Below are 22,768 nucleotides of genomic sequence, written 5' to 3' on the forward strand. Positions count from 1 at the left end.
AGGACAGGTGGGTGGGAGACCAGACGATGTGGATCCAAGCGTGGAGAAGCAGAAAGAGAAAATTTGAAGCAGTTCAGAAGAAAGGACAGAGCATGATAAAAGTGAGAGAAGGTGGGGACCGAATGCCAAAACAGTGAGCGTAATTCAAATGTGAACAGAGGAAAGTATCCTGATCTTTTGCTACGATAAGCTGAGGTGGCTCACTGTTCTGATGATCTTGAAGTGATGTGACTGTGTCATGCAAAGAGGGCTTTTAAAAAAGACAAGGAAGAGGACACAAGGCACAAAAGCTACGAGAGTAAGAGTGGGAAGAAAAGAAAAATAGGGACAAACAGAAGACTGAAGGCTAATAGCAAATGACAGGTCATAGTCATGAAAATGACTTCTGTCAGCCAGAAGGACAATGCTTGTTTTTCCTACATATTAGAAAAAGTTTGCTCTAAAATGTTCTAGTCCACAGTACATCAAAATGAATGAATTTGTTTCCAGATGTTCTATAATATCAAATACGCCCATCTAATGACACAAAACTCTGATGTGATGTCCAAACGAATTTTTTAAAAATGTTGTTTGTTAAATCTTTCTGCTGAATAGTGAAAATAATAATCTGCCAAAAAAGTTTTGCTTTAGGTGAACTGGCACTTGAAATATTTGATACCATCAAATGTTCATGTTTAACCAAATGTAGCTTCATACAGCTCAACCTTTAGCTGACAAATACTTTCCAAACAGAGCAGATCAGTTTATGTACCATGCACACATTCAAAAGTCGTTTTTGTTGCAAAAAACTACTCATCTTGGGCCCAAGATATCCCCAGGTAACAAGAAGTAAAGGAAAAGGTGTTGGGCAAAGAATAAGTGTTGATCAGACTTAATCCGGAACTCGTATCTTTCCTTATTCCTTTTTTTTTCCCCACTCAGGCATTCCTGAATTAACATACTCCCACATCAAAACTACATTTTCTAAGCATTCGGTCTTTTCTTGTCTCGCTGGTACAGTTTGAATACAGCAAAGGCACCAGAGGTTTGTGATTCAACTGCAAACCTCTCCTGGTTTGCAGATTCAACCCTCCTCCTCGAAATTAAACTTTGGTGTCGGGTGGGAAATCTTATGCACACAGGAAATAACACGTCTGAATGAGGCTGAGATACAAAACAACGGCGATGGCACACTCACTGATGAACCTGTTCAGTGGGAAAACATACGTGCTGGTCTGTGAAGAAATTAAAACAGAGCATTAACATGCTAAGTGCAGCTTGAACCTATTCTACTGTGCTGTAAAGAATTTAACCATGCCATAGCTAAAAACGGGATACAATATTGCTTCCGATGAAACAACGGCTCATTCATGGTTTCAGTGATTTAATCACGCGGTATTTCACGATGGCAGAGCACAGTGGATTACACTGTAGATCTGAAGATCAAATCAATATTGATCAATCAGTCCCAGCAGGGCCTTTTAAATATGCAGTATCATGTCAAGCAGAGATCTGTTGTGTGTGAGTGAAGCACTGCGCCCCCCCCCCAGGCTTGAACATTCATAAAAAATGCACTTAAAGCTGTTCATCAAACCTGCATGGAGGAACACGTGTCTGCATTCACATGTGTAGGTGTGAGGGCCTGGCACAAGTGTGTGTGTGTGTGTGTGTGTGGACATGACTCACAATGTGAGAGAGACAAACAGCCTATGGGCACAGAAGGTGTGTGTGCACACTCACTGATGGCAGATAGTGACTGGTAGCTACACGAGGTGATGGAGAGGGATGAGCAGAGAGACAGAGAGAGAGAAAGAGGTGGAGGAAGATGATAAAAGGAGGAATAGCAATCTGTCACTTCACACTTATTTATCTCCTCGGGCATTCTCTCCCTCCATTCCTCTCCTCTCCGCAACATGACGGCATGCATGTGTGTGTGTTAACACTCCGAATATATGATTCAGAGGCGCACTGTAATGTTGGTGTGTTGCTTAATGCGTTGAATTCACTACAGTAAAGCTACCATGTGTGACACCTGCAGCCCAATGACCTTCAAGGCCCAATAGAGTCTCCCTCGCTCTCTAGACTCTGAAATTAGATTTGGAAAGATCATCAACATAAATTTAAAAGAGCGGGAGTCAGGGACGGGGAGAGAAAAAGAGAGAGAAGCAAATGAGAAAGAGTCTTTGATAGAGTGAAAGAGAGAGAGAGAGAGCAGCAGTGAAAGGACGTTGATGATAGAGAGCGTTGATTGTGTTTCGATGGATGAATGGAGAAGAGAGTGAAGGAATGCAGGGAAGGGAGATGGAAACATGAGTGGAGGAGAGCAGACAATGACGTGAATATCCCCAATCGAGGGGAGAGAGCAGGGCAGCGGACAGTGAGAGTGCAATAAGGAGACAGAGAAGAAGAAAAGGAAGAGGTGTTGGGAGAGCATGAATGTAAGTGATATAACCAAGGAGAGATTGTCGGAGCTGATATTAGCCCTACAGGCGTTTTTGCATGCATGGCGGTGCGCTGTGCTCTTCCTTAACGGGACCCTAGTGGCGCTGTGTTTACTGCGGCACCATCCAGAAGAGCTTTATCATTACAGTATTACCACAGCCCTGCCTGGCTCTCTGTCACCATGACAACCACTGCGTTAGCCTCTGCTTTCAGGCACCAAGGACAGGACCAAGCCAAATACTGCTCCTACAGCTGGCGTAAAAAGGCTGAATGTAGAGGAGCAAGACTCACTCGGTCCGGCTGATTGCTCAGAGAAAGATTAACATTTCTAAGGTCGAGGGTGGGTGACCTTGACAGTGGTGTAAAGAGGAATAAAGGAGTTTGCTTGCTATTAATGATGCTTTTGTTCTGTGTGCGCTGATGGTGGTTTGGTTTGATCGGCATTAGTATGACCAACAGTGCACCAGAAAGGCCTAAGGATGTGGAGTCTTTTGCAGAGGGCAAAGCAAATGGGCAACCACTGCTGCAGAGTCAGCAATGATAAGAAGACATTGAAGGATGATCTGAAATCTGCACATGAATGAGGCATGAAAAATGAACATTTAAGCGATGTGAAATACAGAACGTCCTTCTGAAGGGCAACCCCAGCAATGGTTCAGACCAGGATGGGGTGATTAATCTATTATCTTAGGTGAATAACTGTGGCCATCACTCAAAGACTTCCAAGTAGCCTCTCGGCGTGCAGTGTGAGTATAACCTTGGGTGGTTTACAGGAATAGCCATCATCATCGCAGTTGTCATCATCGTTGTTGTATTCTGAGAAACGCTGCAGAGTAACTGAAGGTTTTGCTACTTTAGGCTGAAATTACAAAAAAAAAAAAAAAACCCCTCCCAAACCTAACAGTCAAACACTGGAACAAGACAAAGAGAACAACTAAAATGTCAAAAGAGAGAGAGAGAGTTCCCTTTAGGGACATGGCGTGTGAAATGGACAAGCGGTAAAACGGAGTGGAAAGGCAGAGAGAGGGATGAGACAGAGAGGGAGAGAGAGAGAGAGAGAGTGGTACAGAAAAGATGTCTTTCAATTTTTTTTCAGGGTTGCATTTTTTCTACATGTTGAATTATGCATTTCTTTAGTGGCTTTTAGCCGTTTATGACCCTCAACCTCAAGGCTTCCTCATGTGAGTTTAAGTTATGCTGGCACAGTCCATGAAGTGTGTACAAGAATGTTAAGCACAGTTACAGTATTCAGACCATCATTCTGCGTTACACTGACACTGATGTTAATTAATCTATAACCCTTTATTATGATTAATCAGCCAACAACCAACCAATAACAGTCAAAGGGATCACATGACCAACTGTATGTGAAAAGAGTGTGATTGTATTGATGAGCTTACAGAGAATTATCTTGCTCTACTGTTCCCATGAGCATGAAGAAGTGTTTTAGCATCTTTTGGTCCATTTTTCTGTCCAGCAACTTTACTTTATTCGGTATTGTCTATAGCTGCAGAAGTAGATGCAAAACAAAATTCTCATAAACCAGCTGTATGTACCTGCTCGGCACCAAATTACAAACAAAGATGGGCTGGTGAACATAGCAGAGCATTTAGCAGCTAAAGAATGGGATATTTCCATCAGGAGTTGGTGGAGACAGAGATAAAACTGGAGTAAATATTGATCGTATGTTCAGGTGGACACTAGCACACTTTCAGATGGATGCTAATGGTGCTCATTGTATGTAAACAGACGGTTCAAAGCTAGTAGTCTTGTGTTCACAGTTTGTTCTGTAGGTTTAAATGTCTCCATTATTGAATAAGGCAAAGCAGACAAATCTCCACATTTCAGCTGTTACAAACATGTTCAGAGTTGTACCCGATAATCTGTCCATTGTTTAGGTTATTTATTGACCCTAACCACATTTTTGTACTGCAGCAACATGACATTTTGATCATGGTAGTTCAACCAAAGCAGAATAGTCTAGTTTTCACGGTGCAGTGATCTAGTGGCCCCTCAGCTTTTTCAACCCAGGGATTCGTGACAGCTGATACTAACAGCCTGAAAACAATATCAGACGAGATATTAAATTCACGTGCCCCTTTCATCCCCTCGTTCTGTCCCAGAGGAACTGCAGCCGTGTCTCCTCTCAAGGGAAATGGAATAGACACGGGTGGAGGACGCTAACCAAGACAGGCAGTTAAAGCAGAATACTGTGAGCCTCTGCCAGGGGTCACCCAACATGGGACACTGCGGAATAATGAAGGGCAGGAGAAGTGAGGCGTGGAAAAGTGTTGGACTGGTAAAAGTAGATGGGCAAAGAGGAGGGATGTAAGGGGCTGGTTGTGTGTGCTGCATGACTGCATACATGCAAAATGTGTCTACATGCTATGCAAGTAGTACATCAGGCTCATCAAGCACCTGAATGCAAGAGGAGGAGAAGGAGGAGGAGTGAGGGAGGTTGGAGAGAGGTGGCGCTGAACTTAAAGATATAATTAGCTTCTGCTCTGGGTAATCCTTGCATATACTTTCTGAGAGCTAGAAACACTGACTCTCTGAGGTCAGTGCTCTTGGAAGTGATCCTGGTAAAATTTCAATCACACCACAGACTTCTGTTTCAGACATTCCCTGAATGACTCAACTCCTTGACATGCTACAGTTGAATCTGTAACTACATACCATCCTACACACACACACACACACACACACACACACACACACACACACACACAGATGCCCTGCTCTCCAGTCGACACGTCACAATGTCGTATCAGCACCGCAGCGTTCATTTCCTCTATTTGATTCCCCCTGCGGTCCTGCCAAACGTTTCTGAAGTCAAGGTGAGAGATCTGTACATGCGTCCATACCCTCTCGTCTGTTTTGTATTCACTCCAGATTACTGCAGCATACTATGTGCATTTGTCCTTGTGACGCAGCCCCCCCTCTTTCTCAGCCGATCCTCCCTCTTTCCCCCGTTCCTCACCCCTTTCTCCCACCCATTCTCTTTTGTCCTGGTTACATTGTTCGAGACACAGAGCAAGTTTGGTAAAGCTGTCCCTGTTCTAATAGATGTAATGAGTGACTACCTTCACACCTCCTCCTCTTTTTCTTAACGCCCTCCATCCTTCCTCCCTCCATGCTTCTGTAACTGTCCCTAATCTACCTCACAGCTCAGTCATAATGGAGAAAACGAAACACGGGACTACATGTATCAATATGTCAACCTCCCTCTGACAGGCTGCTCATGGAGTTAAACAACAAATAAAATCCAAAGTTATAAAACAGTGGAATTTTGAGTGTCCTGATCACAGCAGACCTCCACGGGACATTTCGATTAATTTCCACCCAGATCCACTCCTGTTACACAAGTCTCTAGATCACGTTTCCATTTAAACCAGTCATTCGCTCTGCCTCCACTCCGCTGCCACTTGGACAGGAGGGACAATCACAAGGAAACAGATGGTCACACAGGAATGACGCCCTCCAATGTCATTTTCCAAGGGAATGAGCATGGATACAGTTTGACTGTTTAAGTGCCACAGGGTAACAACATGTGTCCAACCATGCATAGACACTCGCAAGACTGTTCGACAGATGCTTTAACAACAAACACAGTAGCCATGAGCAGATTAATTGTGTGTGAACTGTTCTTTAAATCAGCAACATATTTGGTAATTAACTCGTTCTTTAAGCAAGTGTACCAAAACCTAGCTGGTTTCAGCTTCTCAAATGTGCATACTTCCTGGTTTTCTGTGGTAAACTGAATCTCTTGGTCCAAACAAGACTACTATTTTCTGATATTTTCATCACCAGCGTTAAAGTACTTAGTCGACTAATGGATTAGTTGAGGAGAAATCTTATTGTGACAATCAATTGTTTGAGTGGTCATAACACTGATTGTGTTATGTGATAGTGAACTGCATATTTTCAGTTTCTGAAGTGTTTGTCAGACAAAAAAGCTTTTCTGACACCAAATGACTGATTGATTGAGAAAAAAATCATATTCAGATTAATGGTTAATGGTTTAAAAAATCACCTAAACAGCCGTTTTTGTACAGATCAGGTTGGAATTGCTTGAAAATGTCTCCACATGTTTCCTGTTCATCAATGACAACATGCACAGCCACTTTTATTATATTCAAATTGTAGCACTATCAGCCCTGTAGTCCTGTAGTAAGTCAGTTAACTGATTAAGAATAAGCAATCATTTAAGTTATTTATTTAGCATATGTCATTTATTCTGGTGCTAATTTCTCAAATGTTATTTTTGATAGACGATCCTTGGAGGGTTTGAATGTTGATTGAACAGAGAAAACTATCTGAAGGCATCACCTTTGGCTGTGACGACTTGCATTTTTCATTATTTTAAATTGAAAGTTATTTACTTAACAATAAGCTATTCAATAAAAACCAATAACTAATAATGAAAATGCAGATTAATTTTCAGACCTAAAAATTATGTCTAAATGAGAATCGTGTTTCCGATGTGACCCGTCAGCTAATTAGCCTTCAGCTTGCCAGTGTATGTCTTTGTTAAACATATGTTTGGGACATCCATGTGTGTGAAAGTGATCTGCGGGGTTACATGTGGAGGGTGTGTCAAACGACGTGATTTATCTGTGTGCTGTAAGTGCAGACACTCAGCAAAATGGTTTATGGGCAGCTACACTTACAGAGTACAGGCCAGTGTTTAAAGGTGAGGGTCCTGAGAGTGATTTATGTTCAGCCAGGTGTTTGAGGGGGTCAAATGTAACATCCATGTTGCAATGGAAGTGAGTAAATGCATTTCTATACCACACCAAGTCTTTAGTTACAGTATGTGCTGGATATCATTCTGAATAATTGATTATATTGATGCAGTGAAAAGACATTTGATTTTGCAAGCAGTTACAACATTATTTTTCTCTGACAGCATTTGTCCATGGTGCACTTGTTATGTTTACATATACAGTGCATGTGCTTATGCGCGTGACCGTCTGTGTAGTATCACACAATACACTTCTCTCTCGTGTGATTTGACAAGATTTGCCCCATTTAGAGAATTCAGACTCCCACCATTGTAATTGGCTTTGGCACCGTGCGAGCTCTCAACCACACCAGTGTCCTGAATCATTTCAATCCCAGACCATCAGAGTAAAATGTCCAGGGTTTACCACAAGGTCCGACTAATTGACTGCCCGTACGGTGTTGTGGAGCACTCATTCAGCATGGCTAAATGGACCGATGAGGAAGATGGAGGTGTCTGGAGTGATGGGAAGACAGTTTTTTTTTTTGTTGTTTTGTTTTTTCGGGATAATCATCACATTTTAAATTCTTCTGCCTAAAATGTTATGTGATACTTAAAGCAATAGGTCAACATTTTAGAAAATCTGCGTATTCGCTTTCTTTCCAACAGTTAGATGAAAAGATCAATACTAGTCTTATGTCTGTATGGTAAATATGAAGCTGGAGCTACAGTAGCTGATTAGCTTAGTGCTGCTTAAAGGTATCAAAAACCATCAACCAGCACCTCTAAGGCTCTCTACTCACCGATTAGCAAGTTATATCTTTTTTTAATGTCTCTGAGAAATTGCCAGACAAACAGGAGACTCTAGGAAATTACAAGTTCCAGCCAAGAAATGGTCTGGCACATATCCTCCATAAAATGGCAAATTCTTTTCCTCACACTTCAGTTACTGAGCCAGGCTAGTTGTGTCCCCGTTTCCTGTCTTTGTGCAAAACTAGGCTAAGTGGATTTATCTGCATATTTACCAAGCAGATGTAAAAGTGCCATCAGTTCTCCCATCTAATGCAAAATGATATGCAGATTTCCCAATATGCTATACCATCCATTCAACAGTAATACTAGTGATTACCGGTGATGGATAAATGTGAATAACATGCAGAGGGATCTTAATGAAAAATAAGTCCATCCATCCACTTTCTATACTAATACTACTAAAAACCTGTTTTTTTCTGTTTTTTACTCCTCTTAAGTGTTTCTCACTTATTTAACAAACAGGTCAAGTCTCTGCCCTTGTTATTAGACATCAAGCACTATCCAGGAAAGTATCACCAACAAACAGCGGTCAAGTTACCAGGCTGTGACTTCCGAGGATGTGATCACAACATGAGAAGGCCTGCGGTACAAATCCTTGTCAGGGAAAATTGAAACAGAACACAATACACTTGCCATTTGCAGGCACAGGAAAGGCAGGCGGATTAATTATTACCGAAGAATAATTCCCTCCATTCTTTTTTTCCAAGGCTGGTTTGGTTTGTTTATAGGCATTGCCTATTTGGTGAACGGTCATACAAGCACACAGGCTCATCCTCTCACCAGGATGGAATGGAAGAATAGACTTGCTGCCACCAGCGAATGAAATGAAGGCCTCCTTTCCCTCTCTTTGCTATTTTCAGATGCAGCCCACAGGGAGAGGAACAAGAATGGAAGTGGGAAATAGGCCTTACAGCGGGGTCGGGGGTTTAGATGGAAACAACTTGGAACGCCAAACCCCACTGCTGAAAGTAATTCAACACACTAAAGACCTTTCAGTTGACAAAAAAACCCCACCTTTACATTAGTGAGGACTCAGCTCCATTTCACATCAGGTGAGGGAAGTTGGGGCTTTGACATTCAAAACGGGATGTTCGTACGCTCAGGAAAAAGGATGTGTTTGTTGCAGTGCTAGGGTGAGATGCAGATGCAGACAATAGTGATAGCTGTGATGTTAACTCTACCTGAAGCATAATAGGTGCTTTTCCACAATAAATGACAGGGGAATAAATATAATAACAACAATAATAACAGGGCATATATTATTTCAAAGAGCAAAATCATAATTCTTCTGTTTATGCATGTTTTGTTAATTACTTCACACTTACTTTGGTAATGTCTGTTTCCCATGCCAATAAAGCCCCTTTAAAATCCCGGGTTTGCTGTGATTGGTTGAAACCTGCAAACACTTCACAGTCACCTTCACCACAGCTCCCATTAAGCTCCGACCAGAGTTGGGAGGTGTTGTACGTGGAACCACGTTGCTCTGGGGCAAGCAAAACTGGTGCAAAAAAATCTCACAAGACTATTCAAAATTAGAAGCGACCTAGTATATAGTAAAAATGAGTGTCTGATACTGGTTACAATCAAAAGAGGACAACATAGTTTATTGAAAATGAAATGTAAAACATCACTGACACAGGTGTTTTCAGTAAAAACATTACTTTTGTCTTTCCAGACCCGCACAGAAGTCATCTTCTCAGTCACAAGGTCTTCTCTCCTAAAAATGTGATGCAGTGTCCCCAACAGAAACAATAACGTCACCCAAATCCTGCCCAAGGGGATCTTTTTTCCACCCAACACCATATCTATAGACACTAATGCCTATCAGTACATCTTTTTTTATCCTCTGTCCACTACAGTGATTTTCTACCCGGAGACGATCTGTTCTGAGGCCATCTGACACAGAGGCAGGTCACATTTGTGTTTATGGCAGCATTGTGCATTCCAGCAAACAATAAAGCAGGAGACATGACCTTCAGGGAGAAGGGGGACTCAGGACACAGCCCCCCCTCCCCCCCCAAAAAAAAAACGAATCAAATATAGGCACACAAAGTCTGATATGGGGGGGGCAAAGGGGCATCTTGTACATGCTGAGCTACAAATGGTGCTTTGTCAGGAGATTGCTGACAAAGACAACTGTGCCCTTCTGGTGCAAAACTGGAAGTAACCAAAACAAAGCTAAACCTGTGGGACTGTCGTATAGGACAGCATCCAGACAGTCAGCAGTGTACTTCCACGTAAAGTACTTCCTTTAAAAGACAAAAGCAATTGTTTGAAATTCTGCATTTCAGTATATTACAGTATATCACATCACATTCATTTAACTAAACTTCCTTTATCCATACTTTTGATGTCCAGCAAAGCTTTTTTTCTACATAACTTACACGACTTACTGTGTGCAAAAACATTAGTTACTCAGCATCACTTTAAATATTCCATTTGCACCATTTCTTTTTTTCCAAAAGTTTCCTTATCTTAAGGATCATTTTCTAACTATGCTATCATACCGATATCTTCTGCATCTTAGTTTAACACCAAATATTCAACCTGCTGAGTGACAATTGATTACATCAAATTAGATTAGATTACATCAAGTTCAATAACAAAGCCCTGACAAAATAATAACCTTACTTCAGCAATACTGCTGCATGTGTAGCCATTAAAGACTGGAGTTTAAAACAGTAAGTTAGAGAACTTAAACAAAGAGGAGAAAACAAACAGGCCGAGATCACATTCTGTCAAACACGATAGAACAGCTCCATGTCACCTTCGCTGCACTGCGAGATCTATGTCAACCAGGCACGGATCAATAAAGAAATCAGATGCAAATTGTATTGTATAACACCTCATCAAAGATGAATGCATACATCCATAAATTTTTGCAGTGGGCTAACAGTCGCACTATCATCCAACAGTCTCTGTGAGCGTTACCACATTTAAAGTGATAGAGATAGAGAGAATGGCTTTAAAAACAGACAAAAAGAAGAGATAATCAATTGATTATCAATCAGTAGGCAGGCAGGAGAGCCGGGGCAGAAGATTGAATGGCTTGAGCCTCCACAAATGATCGAAGATGCAAAGACAAGGGTCCCCACCCCCATCGTCCAACGTCTTTCTCTCTGTGGTCGTCACCTCCTCCCTGTTTATCTTAAAACCCCTCTTCCTCTTTCGCCCCCTCTGTGTCCCACTCAGACTCCCCTTCAGCCCCTTTTCCCTCCATTTCGCACCTTCGTTCTGCTTCCCCCTCTCCACACACACACACACACACACACCCCACCACCACCACCACCTCTTTTCTCTTCCTCCAGTGCTCCCCCCTCCTCTCTCCCGTGTCTACTGCAGCAGAAAATCCAGCACAGACACCAGCATGTGTGTGTTTGTACGTGTGTGCCACTACGGTAGATCCACGAGCGAGCCTCACACCATCATGAGCCAAGAAGGAGGTGATTTTTCTAAAAAAAAATAAAATAAAATAAAAAAATAACAAAAAACCTGCATGTGTGTGTCAAACGCTCTGATCAAAACATTGATTGCTGATGCGTTACATCACAGCCATGCAAACAAAACCCCCTTAAATCATTAGAGCAATGTCTCTCCTCCTGTCTCCCTTCATTTCCTCCTGTCTCCCTCTTCCTCCTTCTGTCTCCCTCTCATCTGTCTCATTATATTTCCACATCAGCATCTCATTTTTTTTCTGTCCCAGCCTCTCTTCACCTCTCTGTCTTTTCTGTCCACATATAATTTGCATCTCTCTAGACCGGAAGACCAAAAGGTTCTGCTATGTCGGACAGGATACTTTTAGAAAGATCCAGGGTGGGGAAAAAGAAAAAAAAACGAGTGATCTGGGTCACAATGCTGTTTGACGTATAGCGCTGGAATATTAGACCTACACAGAGAAATGGGGCTGCGTTCACACACAAATAGAGCCGATGTTGTGCTGCCACTGAAATGAATCCGACCAACTACCTGCTCTGTACTCTGCATAACCCCATCGTGGCATCACAAACACCACCATCTGCAGCCATTACACTTAATGAATGTTAGTTTTTGTATGATTCGTGAGATCTTAGCCACTGTAACAAGCAGATGTGTAGTAAAACTGTACATTACATAACACACAGCATTCTAGCAGCGAGGCAGCAGGTACAGTAGCCTGAATCCAAGGTATAGCAATGCTGCAAATGCTGCCTCCTCTTGCTGTAAGATAACTCAGCACCAAATCTGTCTACATACACAATCCAAACAATGATGCCATCTCCATCTCATGAAACATTTGGACATTCTGCCAAGCGCTACCTCGCTATGAGCTGTTATGTTCCGTGAAGTGAGGGTAAAGAAGGATGGGATGTAAAAAAAAAAAATAAAATAAAATAAAATAAAAAATCAATTTGATTGGGATGAGAGTGACAGTTAGATAATCACTTCCTGCCTGATCCCATGTCCAGAGAGGCGTATCAGGTGGCCTAAACCATACTATCTGTCCATCCCAGCCTGACACTTTACTCTCCCTTTAGAGGGAACCAGATCCTGGTATGAGGATTCATACTTAGTGCCAGAAGAGGTGTGTATGTGTGGGCTTAAGAACAGAGAGTCAGAGCCTGTGTGTGCAGCTATTGTCTTCATCTATAGATGCAGAATGTATTGCTGAGTGTGCAGTGATTTATATGTATTTTTTCTCACAGACCTTCAGCTATTTTCACTGTGATGGCATGAACTGGCCACTGCAGGTGTCTGCTGACTGTCTGGTTTTGCATGTACACCTACAGGATGCATGCATTCACAGGCTCCTCACACACACTCATAACGCAAAAATAGTACTAAGGAGAGCACACACAGGGTGCAAAGACATGGAAGATCAAACTCTGTCACTATATTTGCAAAACAACACAAATCAAAGCAGCTGTGATCAAGCAGCTGGATTCGCCTGAAACTGGAGGGTCTGAGGAAAAAAAAAAAGAACCACAAGCCCATTGCAACTGTTTTCATGTGCCATGGATCAAAAACAGTCAGGGGTACTTGTTACTCTACACCTGTATGATCAAATGCCATCAAACGTTTGCTTTTAAGAGGTAAATCATCAACTATTTACATGAAAACAATAAAGGGCATGCAGCATCGGAGCAACTTATGCGTAACAGCAATAAAACCCGTGCGTAAAAGCCATGTAGCATTCAAATGGAACGGGGGATGGGGTGGGGGGGGCTGGCAAAAAACAACCCAGCAGACCACAGCAGTACCAAGGGCAAATGTGGGGAAAGACATGCACCTCAACACTGACGATTCGGCGGCGTATAAGGGTCGTCAATGCGGTGCTGTAATAAATAAGAATACTAACATGAAATACGGCGCGTTGATGTGCATCGTAAACGGACAAATGAAGGCGTTTAGATGCAGGGAGCGCAGCGGATGCTGCGTTTGGAGGCAGATATGTATTAAACCTGCTCAAGTAGCAGAATACGGCGATAGGAATTATGATGTCGATAAAAACGGTATTCAGTGTGAATCCAGCTCGGCTGAAACATGCTATATATCAGACATGAATGTGATGTGTTTGACAAAAACCTTGGTTGTTACATCAACTACTACCCATCTACCAATAGGTACAGTTGCTATACCATTTCTATTTCGCCTATGCTATCAGCATTAATTATTCACCATCAGTAGGTCTATATCCTGGCTGCTACTTAATGAAGGATATACTGTCAGGGATAACACACACCGACGGTCAATGGCCTGCAGGTAATTATGAGGGACTGGTTTACCAGTAATGGCAACGTGGAACAGAACATTTAAAAAAAACAACAAAGTTTTAAAAACTTCATCATGATTCAAGCAGTGCTCTGAAACATCATGAGGCAGAATATGCAACAGTGCAGAAACAAGTTGGTCCCTCCAGGAGAGACGTGGGTAACTCACCCGGGCATATTTGGAGGAATACGGATCTTCAAATAGTGCCCATATTTTGGGCTGCCAGGTTTTCCACCAGCCAGCTTTCCTCGCGTCCTCCTGCATGCACAGTCTTTTCAAGTCCCCATCCGCGCCGCCCAGCGCCGGGTCGTCGTCCGGCGCGTCCGGTTCTGGAGTCTCGAAGCTGTCCAGCGCCTCCTCCGCATCCCGGTGCTGCCGGTAATTCATCCAGCAACACGCCTCCACGTCCGTCTCATCGATGCCCCAAAAGGCCAGCTCTTCTTCGAACAGGGGGCCGCACACATCGTTGGGACAGTGCAACTTCCCGGTGCGGTAATAGTTGAGGATGAAGGAAAACACTGACGGGTGGCGGTCGAAGAAGAACTCGTCTAATTTGGGGTCGTAGTCGAAGTTGCTGAACGCGTCCGGCTCGGTAAGCCACGACAAGCGGGTACCGGGCAACGTTTTAAGGGTGCTCCGGTAGGTCTCATGCCGCACCCCCCCGCAGTTTATCACGATTTTCTCGCTTTCCGACGGACAAGTCATGTCTGCGCTGTAACATGCTTTGTTGGACGACTTGTTCCCACCCTTGCGCCCTTTGAAAGAGGATACACACACCGAACTGAGCATAGAGGACCGGGGGGAGGGAGGGAGAGGATGAGAGAAACCGAAGGGAGGAGGAGGGAGGAGTCTGAGGAGTCTGCGGGGAGAGAAAAAGGGCAGAAATTTTAGCAGAAGGGAGATATAGATGTGGATTATCAACATTGCAATACAAATTAAGAACCACGCGCTAATACCAGCTGTATGTGCAATTATTGACTTGATAATCAGCTGATGGGGGGGACACAAAACGACCTTGTGCAGGTGCAGTGGGTGACGGAAGGGGGGTGGGCTCTGGCATGAAAATTAAGAGTGGAAAAGTTGTTTTAAAGCACACAACAGATGCCTTCAACTTAACAGGGCAACATATGAAAACAGGTGGCTTTGAGCACATTCATGAGTCAGCATCCTCACAGGGTGATTTGTTGACAGTGATGACAAGATGCCTCAGCTCTCAAGCTGTTGTGGTGTGTTTGGGGTCCCGGCATTGTTACCCTCCCCTCATTCCCTCCCCTGAGCTATAATTCCAACCATCACTGCATGCTCTCCTCAAGCTGACAATCTCGAAATTGATCTGGTTGACGCTGAAGTCAGTGCTCATTCAAATCCTCTCCCTAATTAGGCCACTGGGAGACCTCAACAAGCAACCCCAACACCCCACCCCCTCCACCTGCAACAACCCTGCTCTTTTCCTTGCCTGGGCATCAAAAAGCACGTGAGGGAGAATGTGTAACAGAAAGATGGGAGAAAACTGGGGATCCATCTCATTGCTTCTTCCCCTCTTCCCTGAGAATGTCTCTCTGACGTAAGGTGGCGCAGCACCGTGTGTGTGTGTGTGTGTTAATTGCCTCCCGAGAGTGCAGTGTCCGTACTAATGTTAGATCTCCTCAATCAGCCCATGTGCGTGCTACACACACTGCTGCAGCCCCCTCCAACCGAACCGAGATTCATGCGATGCACAATTATGTCAATGCTCCCGCTGCCACTTCTTCCATGCACTCTGTGTGTGTGTGTGTGTGTGTGTGTGTGTGTGTGTGTGTGTAAAGACATGCAGAGGGTTAGAAAGAGAGAGAGAAATAAGGAGAGGGTGGGATGGGGGATGATGAGGAGGAGGCCATAAATCAGGGTTTTTTTTTTTAACAGAAGGATCGAAAAGGACAGAACAATGAGGAAAATAAAGGGGACGAAAGGAGAGAGGAAAGGAGACACGGAGGGAAAAGAGGGGCAGAAAGTGAATGCAGCACACTCACACAGTGAACAGCTAGTGTAATTTTGTCTCTTCCCTATTAATGCAAGAAGGGGGTTGAAGTGTGTGTGTGTGTGTGCATGTGTGTGTGGGGAGGGGGGGAAGCATCGAAAAGGGTGCACTATAAAAGTGAATGAATTCTGCTGCAGTAAAAAGCCAGAGTTATTTGCTCTCCTTCTCTCTCTCTCTCTCTCTCTCCTTCTCCCAGCGAGGTCAGATTATTCGCCCGCGAGCTGCCTCTCCATCAGGGGGGCTCACAACGCTTCAGAAAAGACACGCGTTCACAGCAGAAGGAAAAAAAAGCCCATACATGCAGTGTATCTATGTTGTTAACCTTTTTCTCTATTCAAAGAAATGCACCACTCTCCTCCTCCTCCTCCTCCTCCCCCCTCCTCTCCTGTGAGCGCTCACTGGCCCTCCCCCTCTCCCTCCTACTACACTCTCTCTCTCTCTCTCTCTCTCTCTCTCCTTCGCTTTCTCTCCCTCGTTCGCTCTCGTATTCCGCATAAAGGAATCACATATCGTTGAAGGAGGAGAATCAGGGCTTCATTTCTTCCTCTTCTTCCTCTTCTCACAACAAGGTCCTATTCCGATCAAGTGCCCTCCTGCCTCATCCCCCCCTCCCCCCACTGCATTTTACTCTAACGCATCTTTCTTCCGTTATTGTCCTCTTGCTTCTCCCATCTTCCTGTCCCATTCTTTCCCCCTTCCCAAAGTAAGCTCACTTTGGGTCAACTCTCTCTTCCTCTTTTCACCGCAGACTTTTGCTTCCTGTCATGCAGGACACTGCAGTCTTTTCATACTTACTTGTTATTTAATCTGTGTTCACCCTGTTGTTTTGATCATTTCACTGCACTTTTTTAATCTGAACAAACAACTTTTTTTGTTCATGGAAAAGTTTGCCGTCTCTCTTTTCTCGTCAGATGGTGTATAGACATTGAGTTTCTTTGCTTGTTTGTTTTTATTTAATTTTGACTTGGTACAAATATTGTTTGTTTTTTTTTCATTTTTGAAGATCCTGGAAAAGACTTAACAACTCTCAGGTAAGATCGACTAAGAATGAGGTTATTGCATGGGTATGCGGTCAGAGCTTGGAAACATTAAGGCACAAAGTTCAGTGCACAGTTGATAAAAAGTAAGACATATGTATCTTTGCATCTATGTATCTTTGTATCTTCGTTCTCTCCCAGGAACTTGCCTGACAAAACAATGGTGCACTTGTGAGTTTCAGAGTTGTACTGCATCATTATGCCAAACTAGTTAATCTACTTCTGTGCAACTAAAACCACTAAAATAAATAAAATTGGGGCTAATTTAAAATTAGAAATAACTTGTTCAGAAGTGAGGCCAGGCAGGGAGAGTGTAAAAAGGTCTTTGTCTGCAGTCAGCTTTGTCCTGTGGGGCTTTCCAGCAGGGACCCCTCGTGCTGTGGGATGGATTAGATTTCAGCACCATGGACAGCGGTGCTCTCTCTCTCTATCTCTCTGGGACAAACTCCCTCTAACGGGATACTAAACTTTCCAGAAGAAGCTCTTATAATCTCGCTGTGAAACTTTTATCCCTCAGATGACTTTCTTTCTTTCTTTTTTTTTTTTTTGGCCTGTGCACTTCTTGCTTCTACTTCACAGGCAAGTGTGCCTTATTGGTGAACTGCTGAATATTTTATACACAGACAACCACAAATCTGTAACTGTGGTTAAGTGCCTTTTTGTTCCCTCTGACTCATGTGTGGTGAAGTTTATCGATTTTAAAATTTTACTTAAGTTTATAACAAATGGATTATAACAAATTTGGAGGTTAATGGAGCCCTTCCTTTCCCACCTTTCCTCAAAACTAATTTGACTGTTGAAATCTGAGTGAAAGTAGTTCTCAGAAAGATCAGATTACTGATCTTAATGAGTTCGGGGCATGTGAGTTCAATGCTTTCTAGTTGCATATCAGGAAAATGTCCGCAGTTTGTGGGTTTCAGCTTAAAACGGGGGAAGAAAGTGCATCTCTTTAAGAGCCAGCCTCAGCAAAAAAAAAGAACTAGAGGGGGGGGGGTGCAGCAGGGGATGAGAGGAATGGAGGGGGGGACGCTACAGAAGGTGAGCGAGGGGTGTAAAATGGAGGAAGATCTGGTGGAGATACAAAAACAGAAGTGAGAATGAAGGAGAAAAAAGGGTCTATTATGAAGAAGGAGGAAGGGGCAGGCAGAGGAGCACAGAGGAAAAACAATCTCCACCACCACCACCTCTCTTTCTCTCTGCTGCAGCATTTCATGCCTTGGCCACCATGTCCTGCGCCACCCCACTACTACTGCCTCACCACTGCACACACACACACACACACACACACACACGAGGGGAAAGAAAGTGAGAATGAGGAGAGAGAGGGAGAGAGACACGCGTGCGCATTCAAACACACACACGCACTCACCTGGCTGCAACAAACAGGCAAAGAAATGAACAGAAATGAGATTTAATCTTCATGAACCTTTAAGAAGAGATCATTTCTGCAGTGGACCGAATGGGTCTGAGAGAGAGAAAACACGTGCACAGGGCTCGTGCATGAAGGCTGCACTGACGCTAATATATATTAGCAGAAACACTGCAGCAAGAGGGGGAGGGAGCACGGGATTATGGGATGCACTGACTGTGAGGTACCAGCAGCAGTAACCGGGGGGATGGGAGGAGAGCGCATACTAGAGAGACAGGGAGAGAAGGCAAGGGAGGAATTTGGAGGAGTGCTGACTATGCGGAACCGACCAAACAGTTGGCAGAAAAAGCAAAAACCTTTACCAATCTCGGAGTGGTAGAAGGGAAGAGATGGGCAGAGTGGGATGAGATGGAAAAGGAGAGAAAGGGATAGAAGGAGTGGGGAGGGTAGGTAAGGTGGAGAAGAGAGAGGAGAATGTGAGATGTTGGAGAAAAAGGTAGGGGGAGGAGAGAAAAAAATACCTTGCAGTGGCTCAGGACAACACCTGAATGATTATAAAACGGTGTGTGTGTGTGTGTGTGTGTGTGTGTGTGTGTGTGTGTGTGAGGAGGTAAGTTGTTAGAAATAGTCTTCAATACCAATAAGAGGAATGGAAACAGTGGAGTGATTAAGAGAGAGGAGAGGAAGGAAAACAAGTGTAGGGATGGAAAACATACAGCTGAGCTGAGAGGCAAAGCTACCTTTGGGGAAAATGAGAGCTTTGCAGGCAAGTGTGTAATGTATGTTTGTGTGTGCATGTGTGTGTGTGTGAGAGAGAGAGAGAGAGAGAGAGAGAGAGAGAGTGAGATGGCACGAATTACGTATGTGTTTCTGGTGTGCAGCCATTTTTTTTCCCACCCGCTACCTCATCAAAGGATGTAACCACAAGGCTTCACGCTGTTCCACCCATATTACCTCCCTCCCTCACTCCCTCATTCCTCTCCCTCTCATCTCTTCCTTATCTCCCTCTCCTCTCCTCTGTCACGCACTCCCCAGTGTTGAGGAGACCCCAACAGGAGAAAGCGAGGCACTGCAGGATGGTAAAAGCACTGCGGTCACCTCCCCTTTTAGTGCGGTGTCACACCACACAGTGTCCTCTCCTCCCTCGAACTGTCATTGCACCTCATGGTGTAACTCTGCCAGGAAGGAAAGAAGGACCCAGATACAGTGTGTGCATGTGGGAGGATAGGACATGTAGGTGAATAAGAATGAAGATGCTAGGAATATCATGAATGGAAGGAGAAAGGAAAAAAAACAGGGTGCATATGCAGAAGAAAACAGAGAGAGAGAGAGAGAGGCTATACAGTGACCGAGTAGCTCTGAGACAGCTAATGTACACAGAAAAAAAAGGTATTTCTAATCATAATAAAGCTCACCAGTGGCCAATTCCCAAAACATGAATTAAATAACCAATCAATTAAGCAAGCAGAGAGGAGGAAATCTACCAGAGGCAGCTCCTCTACTCAGCAACACCAGCATGGAGATCTCCAGGGGCTGACCAATCCACACATACTGCAGCAACAAACAACAGCCCCTCGGGGGTCTTGAGCCATGTGCATATTGGGCAATCGAACATGCTCTTGCCATGATACCGTCCATTCTACTTTTTCATGAAAAGAAAAAAGAATACTTTGCTCCCGTTTCTCTCCTTTTAGCTAGCTGGGGATGATTAATACGTAAGGCCATTTACAGGAATAGACCAGCAGAAATGAAGCCTGTAATAGACCTCTGAAAGCTCAACCAGTGTCCATGACTAAAATGAATATTGAGATTTTGTTTTGGGATTGAAAAGGCCACTGGTTGAGACTCAATGTAGGGGTGAAGAGAGTGATGAAGAAGAGGTACTAAAGCTCTCTTTAAGGAGCGGTGATTGGCATAGAAGAGGTTAGAGAAACACGGACAGTTCAGGGAGAGAAAAAAGCCATGGGATAGTGTGTCATGACGGGAAGGAGCTCTATTTTTGGACCTGGATAAATCTGAGCTAATATCCCTCAGTCTTCAGTTTTAAGGTGTGGATTTTAGAGAATATGCATCAGGAGCAAGTAGTGTTAACCCACACACCTCCTGATTCTCTCATAGGTCATTTAAACCTGTCTACTCTTAATTAATGACGCTGCCCTTCCAGCATGATTAGGACCATTATCATCCAGCTGTACAGTGGGGGCAGACAGACAAACGGGACGAGGGAAGAGGTATTACTGGATCTGTGAACTGGACGGCGATTATACATAAAGGAGGGGCAGGGAAGTCACAGATTAGACCCTGGACAGCCAGAGAGGAGGGAGAGAAGTTAGGTTTCAATGTGAAGAGACAAAATGAAGTGGATAAGGAAACAAAGGAGATGAGAGAGGATGAAAGGCGAGCTCGCGGCGAGCCTCAAGGTCAAGGGTATGTAACACACGTGAATTAAAAAGACCGGGCCAGCTTGAGCTGAAGGACGGAGGGAAAGTTCATTGAAGCTGGTGAGAACATGCGAGATGAGAGAGTGAGCATCACAGCCATGGAGAGAGGAAGGGTCAGAGGCAAGAACACAAACCCAGGACACGGCAGATGCGTAATTCAATCACACTCTCAAAATAGATTTATTCCCCCCACTTAAACAGCGGCGTCCTCCTTTTTTCAAGCTCCATCACTACTCTACCAATCACATCCGCGGACAGCATGCCACTGTCTCTAGTGCTGTTTTTTTTGGGGGGGGGTATTTTTTTTTTTTTAGGCCTCACATCGAAGGGGTGTTTTCTGGGTTACCCTCAATCTAAAAATAGTATCAGTTTTATAATGCAGGATTGAAGAAGGTGGTGATGGTGGGGTGGGGGGAAGGCAGGGAGAGAGAAAATGGAGGAAGAGAGGCAGAGTTCCCATTAGGGGAAGAGCACGCTGGAGCCAGTTGGCAGAAAAAAAGCGAGGCATGCGCTGGGAAGTGAAGGAAGAAGAGGCGTTATGAAACTAGAGACTTTGTGTGTAATGCAGCGGAATGCAGATGGAGCAAGTTGACAGAGCATAGGTGATGTGGTGGCAGGGGCTGCAGGGAAAGAAGACCACGTCTAGACATTTAACTGCCCCCATAGACTTCCTGGAAGAGATCTCAGTGACGCTATGTCCTTCCTGTGGTTCCGCTCCGGTGCCCCCCTTTCTTCCCCTCCATCTCATCCACACACCTTCTCCTCCTCCTCTCCCTCTCTCTCATGTGTGTGTTTGTGTGTCAGCCCTCTCGCCCTCCTCTTCTGATTCCTTTATCAAACCTCCATTTCAGGCCTTGACACTTACCCAGTGCTGCCACACCACCGCAGGAACACACACACACACACACACACACACACACTGAACAGAGGGCACATGCAAGTAAAACAAATGCATGCATACAAATGCACAAAGCAATACACGCTTGGAAACAGTCGCTCAAGCAGACAGACACAAAATGATGCTGAGAGGAATGCATAGACACACATTCCCCTCAGTGGCATGAAACTGCACTGATCTAGGTGTAGATGGGGAAACACCCACCATTTGTGCAATGAGGGATGTTAGGATTTCTTAAAATAAATAAATAAATAAAAAAAAAATGTTTTTTTTAAGGCGTCATATCAGTGGATAGATAAAATCTGATTGTGTTTAAGTACAGTTCTCTTGATACTAGCGGCTAGAAATCATAATAAAATTACAGTGAACAGGATTCCAATTCAGACAATTTTCACACATTCTGATTTCTCCAGATATTGATCAAAACACAAACAGGCTACAGGAGAAAATTCGCAGTTATTGTGGATAAAACGATACTTGTTGAATGCAGGTCGCTAGACGCTGTATTTTTTTTCTCTCTCTCTTCTTTCTTTTAAAACTGGCCAGTAAATGCTCTGCTGTCAGACGGAGAAACGCAGAATAAAGCCACCAAAATACAGACATATACACAGACACGGTTAATACTCACTTGCGTTTGGTTCAGGTTCGTTTCGAGTGCGTGCGGAAACACGCACATCAAGCTTTAAGATCAATCAAAATGTAGTTTTCTTTGTTAGATCGCTCTTTCTTATGATTTCAGAGAGTATCCAGTTTCTCGCAGGCATTCAGATGATCTTTTTCACCCCCGATTTTAAACAAATCAAAATAGGATTGCGCGCGTCTGTTGCTGAAAATCTCGTTTTGACACCGTTATTGCCGAATGTTACTTAAAGCTTATGGTCATGCTGATGATGGCAGGGGATGAGTCTTTCGGATGAAATGAAGCAGAAGTCCCTCTGAAAACTGGCTTTTTTTTTCCCCCCTGCTATTTCCCTCGATTTCAGAGCCCCTCTCCCACCTCTTTGTTATTGCCAAAAATAATTGCCAGCCTTTGTTACAGTGTCTCTACGCTTCCAGGGTGTAGCTACCATTCAGCTCCTTCCTCTGTCTCCCCTTTCCAAATGTTTCAATGGAGATGCAGCCTGCAGACACCTCTCTCTTTGCCTTTCCCTCTCTGTGCCTCTCTCTGTTCCTTTGGAGGAGCGTCACCTTCTGCACTATTTTTTTTCCTCAGACGATACATGTGGGCGGATTAGAGAACAAGACAGAGGGGTGGGAGGACCCCGGTGAATACAGAGGCTAATTTCTCATATGGCTGCTGA

The 22,768-nt window shown here is 44.0% G+C and overlaps 1 protein-coding gene across 4 annotated transcripts in view; it reads right to left on the minus strand.

The window, feature by feature from the left end:
* Positions 1-22,768, minus strand: part of LOC124052547 (potassium voltage-gated channel subfamily C member 1-like) — a 48,112-nt gene extending 25,344 nt beyond the window's left edge. For 2 of the 4 annotated variants that reach the window (XM_046376940.1, XM_046376938.1), the window contains exons 1-2: positions 22,096-22,766; positions 13,874-14,564 (exon numbers count right to left, since the gene is read on the minus strand). In XM_046376940.1, the coding sequence (XP_046232896.1) occupies positions 13,874-14,494 (621 nt within the window). In that variant the 5' untranslated portion in view covers positions 14,495-14,564; positions 22,096-22,766. Of the gene's footprint in view, positions 1-13,873; positions 14,565-22,095 lie in introns of all 4 variants that reach the window. The other 2 variants (XM_046376941.1, XM_046376939.1) reach the window with 2 other exon arrangements.

Source organism: Scatophagus argus, chromosome 21 (genome assembly GCF_020382885.2).
Source record: "Scatophagus argus isolate fScaArg1 chromosome 21, fScaArg1.pri, whole genome shotgun sequence".
In the NCBI taxonomy this organism is placed as follows: Eukaryota; Metazoa; Chordata; class Actinopteri; family Scatophagidae; genus Scatophagus; species Scatophagus argus.